Genomic DNA, 4,955 nt, shown 5'->3' on the forward strand with positions numbered 1-4,955 from the left:
CTTTTTAGTAATAGCGTCTAGTATTCCTAAAAGTTATTAGGTACTAGCTAGGTTCTAAATTCCTAATTTTTATCCGAACTAGTATTATTTACTAACGTGTGGTTTCTTTTATTATTTACTATACTAAGGTTTTATATAGGTAATTCTTCTTAATTTACTATATGGAGTTTCTTACTTTTTATAATAAGCTTCTACTGTTTTTTAGGGGCTCAGCACTTATTTACAAAGTATCTAATCTTGCTATAGTTATAACAAGTCTTCCCCTTTTCCTTGTTTACAGCATCAAGTTGTTACGACCCAGTCACAAGCTGCAGCGTAGGTCGCAGGTTAGGCCGGCTGCATGAGCCACGGGACAGCGCAGGCACAGCGGGTGACGGATTAATGGTCGGAACGGGCCGCCAATAGGGGAGAGTTCACTGACTGTTCAGTGAACTCCAGACGAACCAGTAGCACGCATGTAACCATAGTTCACCAGGACTTTAGTGAATAACGGGTGAACGCCGTAGTATATAAGGACCCCTAAATTCGCTTCATAGATAGACTCTAGCTCCTTAGCTTTTAACACCAATCATTATATTAAATAAGCTTCGCTTACAACTCTTTGACTCTGATCACCTGGTTACGGTCTACAACCTATTACCAATGTAACACCCAACTGCTCAGATTGACTGCCCTAGTGGCTCTGCTAACATAAACTATGACTAGTTTATCCCTTAGGAACCTTAGCTGTTACACGTTAAAAGCTCTTATTCAGACTACTACCACGTTACTCTGAGTAATACCTAATAACTATTAATATAGCACCACGCAAGACTACCACCGCATCTGGATCAAATGAAACCCGAGAAGGACCAACAACCATCTCTGCTCACGAGATGCTTGCTGAGATTATACGCCTTTGGGAACGGGTCCAATAGATGGAAGAAGAACGGCAGGAATAAGCCACGACTGCTGCCACAATTAAAAAGGACTTGGGAGAAATCCTTAGACCCAGGGCACCAGGACTGTACGATGGATCCCCGGGTGCGCTTTAAGGATTCCTTACTTAACTCAGGGCTTACCACCGACAATTCCCGAATAAAATGGAAGAATCCTCTATTAAGGTACTACACGCAGGAGGATATATGACGGGAGTGGCACTCGCATGGTTTGAACCCATTATGAGGGACTACCTTAATAAAGAAAAAGACGACCACGAAGAAGAAACCAACACTATTTTTGAAAGTTATAATGAGTTCGAAAAAGCCATCAAGAAAGCCTTTAGAACAGTTGATAAAGCTAGAGCTGCTGAGTACTACATTAACGGGCTTAAGCAGAAGGGATTGGTATCCGATTATGCCGCTCGCTTCTGATAACTCGCATCTCAGCTTGACTAGGAGGATGAACCTCTTATGTCAGCTTTCTATAAAGGACTTAAGGAAGAAGTCAAAGATGAACTTTACAGAGAGAACAAACCAGATAACTTATTGGATTATATTGCTATGGCGGTACGAATCGATGACAGATAGTATTAGTAACGCATACAGAAAAAACAGGATAAAGGAACCTAGAACCCTACCAAAGGAAAGAGTTACCAAGCCAATTAACGCAAAAAGCGTGACGAACTTATTGCCTATGGTCACACTCTTAACCCTGGACGAATGGAGCTTAACGCTACCAAGAAAGACGACAAAAAGGAAAAGAAATGTTATAACTATGGAAAACCAGGACATTTCGCCAATAAATACAAGAAACCCAGGAAAGAATAGAAGCCAGTACCAAAAGGAGGTAAGAAACAACTCAATTCTACTAACCAACAGAAAATCGAAGTTACCGAATCAGAGGTGGAACATAAGAACCTCAACTGGACCTTCTGCTATGACGACAACTGCTACGTTTATATAAGCAGTAAACAAGAAAGAGGATGGTTTCCAAAAGAACCAAGAAAACTAAAGAAGAAAATTATGAACTTTATGGGAAATGGACTGCAAGTAGCCCAACAACTGGTATAAGAAGACCTAGACGAACAATCAATAGAAAAGAGAACGCTTGTAATAACAGGACGAAAGGAACTCTATGAACCAAAATCGCCAGAATATTTGGACGAAGACTCGCACCAAGAAATTCTCGATTGGGTGCGATAACAAGCAGAAGCAAGGAAGATTCGAAGGGAATAATAATATAAGGAGGAGCAAGACGCATAAATCCTTACCACCTTTGACGAACCGAAAGATAGAGTAAGGGAAATAAGCGTTGATGACGACAACGTAATCCTAGATACTCCAGAAGCGTCCGAAGACGAACAAAACGAGGAAGAAACGCTTGCAAGGCTGACAGCCACATAAGAACAAGCTGTACAGCGATATTTCCCCGCACTAACAAGAAAACATTTCGTAATTCCTATTCTAGCAGTGGACACTACCACGGTAATAGAAAACCAGATACTATGGTTTCTGGAAGGAGAGAAGGAAGATAATCCTAAACTCTCACTAAGACACGCAGAACATACACGTTTAGCATGGGCATTATGCGCGTTTATAATGTGCCAGGCACACTTTTAAACCAAGGCACGACTAGATGCATTTCTAATCAGGATAAAAGGATATCTAATCAAAGCACTATACTTTAGATGGGAACTCCTAGAATGGAGAGTAAAGATAATCAATAACGATCAAACGATGATCTTAGAACCTAATTCAAACACACCTATTAAATGCTAAGCTTATACAGATCCTACGGACGTATGTGAATCAGACACATGCCAGTTATATATATATACAAAGAACAGGCAGTGGCATTAGTATGTGTATAAGGGAAAGATCCCAACGCACCGAAGAGAGCTACTACTCAAATCACCTTAATGTGAAACAAAAGACCACATGGAATGCCCACTACCAAATTGCTCAGAACATATGGTAGATAAGGCCAGAGAATGGCATAAGTGGCAATGTGGAACACCAGTAGTATACAAACAGACACAGCGAGCATTAGACATACTCGAACAGAAAGACCCTAGGGGAACCATAAAATTAATATACCATAATGAACAAAATCTGGATAAGTGGTACAACGAACGGAAGTTTAACCCCAGATGTAACAGGAAATATACGGTAAACTGCGACAACCTAAGATGCGAAAAACATAGAGAAATGAAAAACTAAATTTATAATCGCCTATGTCAAATGTTTGACGATGGGTTTTACTTTAAGCACCTATAAAATGGAACTGGACCTATAGAATAGTACTAAGAAATGAAACGACAAATCGCAGAAGAATCTATTCCGGAAAACTTAAAAAACGAGGCACGCCATCTGTAAAAGGGCTACAGGCTGGCATGAAGAGAAAGACGCTAATAACCCTTAACGCAACCAAAAGCGGACGAAGCGATAAGATGGTATTAGACGCCGAAGTCATGGGACATCGCGTTCGCATACTTGTGGATAGTGGCGCGATAGGCAATTATATCTCACCTAGAGTTGTGAATTGTTACTAACTACCGTGGAAACACAAAAAGGCACTATACGAGTTAACTAATATTAAAGGAAAACTTTTTGCTTATAATAACGGAATTATTAACCAAGAGACTGATCATCTCGAAGTACAGATTCAAGGTTATTCAGAAGTGATTTAACTCAATGTTATAGACGTATTGGAACACGACCTAGTGTTAGGGTACCCATGGTTATGGGAGAGTAACCCACTAATCAACTGGAGGACAGGCCAACTGAAGTGGAACGAGACTTCAGGCCAACAGAATCAGCAGAATTCGGAAGAAAGAACGAAATTTCGTCATAACTTAGCTTATGAACAGAGTTCTGAAGAAAAAAAACCTTCAAGCAAGTTATCCAAGGACCAATAACAACAAACAAGCGGCAGAAAAGCAGTCAAAACAATTAGATCTACCGTAATAACCTCGATAGCGCTACAAACCGGGATACGAACAACAATAAGCAACAAGAAGATAAAAGCCAAGATCCGAAAGGTTATTGCCACCTTAAGGAAAGACCTCGCGAACACAAACAAGAAACTCGAAGGAGAAAAGAGGAACAAGAACGATAAAGACGACAAAAGCCCAATAACGAAAGAAGAAAGACTCAAGAATATCCCTAAGAAATACCGGAAATACGAAAAATTATTCGCAGAAGAATTAGAAACCGGATTACCCGAACACAGTCAATAGGATCATAAAATCGAATTAGCAGATGGAAAGTCAACAACATTCCACAAGATCTACAACTTAAACGCAAAAGAACTCGAAACGTTACGAGAATACATCGACGAGATGCTAGCAAAAGGCTATATCAGAGCATCGATATCAGAAGCTGGATACCCAGTTATATTTATTCCAAAGAAAAACAGAAAATTACGGTTAGTAGTGGATTATCGGCGATTAAACGCGATTACCATGAAAGACAGAACACCGTTGCTACTAATATCAGAACTACGGGACCGATTGCACGGTATGAATTGGTTCACCGCGGTAGACCTAAAAGGAGCATATAACTTGATTCGAATAAAGAAGGGTCACAAATGGATGACAGCCTTCAGAACAAAGTTCAGACTATTCGAATATTTGGTAATGCCAATGGGGCTTACTAATACACCAGCAATATTCCAGAGAATGATTAACAGTGTACTATAAGAATATTTGGATAACTTCGTGGTAGTATATCTTGATGATATACTAATCTTCTTAAAAACCCTAGAAGACCACAAGGAACACGTACACACGGTACTAAGAACACTATAAGACGCTAAACTATTACTTAAACCAGCAAAATGTAAGTTCTATACACAGGAAGTAGACTTCCTAGGACACACAATACGACCAAACGAGATATAAATAGAAAAAATAAAGATTGAGGCAGTAAGGAACTGGCCAACACCGAAGAATATTAAGGATATACAAAGCTTTAAAGGCTTTACGAACTATTACAGGAGATTCATCAAGAGCTATAGCGAAATCGCAGCACTCT

General features: G+C 39.8%; 1 protein-coding gene across 1 annotated transcript; it reads left to right on the plus strand.

Moving 5' to 3' along the window:
• Positions 1-1,160: 1,160 nt before the first annotated feature.
• G6M90_00g111620 (uncharacterized protein) lies at positions 1,161-4,159 on the plus strand (the record flags this gene model as incomplete). Its single annotated transcript, XM_066131833.1, has 4 exons — positions 1,161-1,325; positions 1,377-1,487; positions 1,800-1,887; positions 3,900-4,159. 4 exons carry the CDS (start codon positions 1,161-1,163, stop codon positions 4,157-4,159), a joined length of 624 nt encoding a protein of 207 aa, XP_065987826.1.
• Positions 4,160-4,955: the final 796 nt, after the last annotated feature.

This window comes from Metarhizium brunneum, chromosome 7 (genome assembly GCF_013426205.1).
Source record: "Metarhizium brunneum chromosome 7, complete sequence".
NCBI lineage: Eukaryota > Fungi > Ascomycota > Sordariomycetes > Hypocreales > Clavicipitaceae > Metarhizium > Metarhizium brunneum.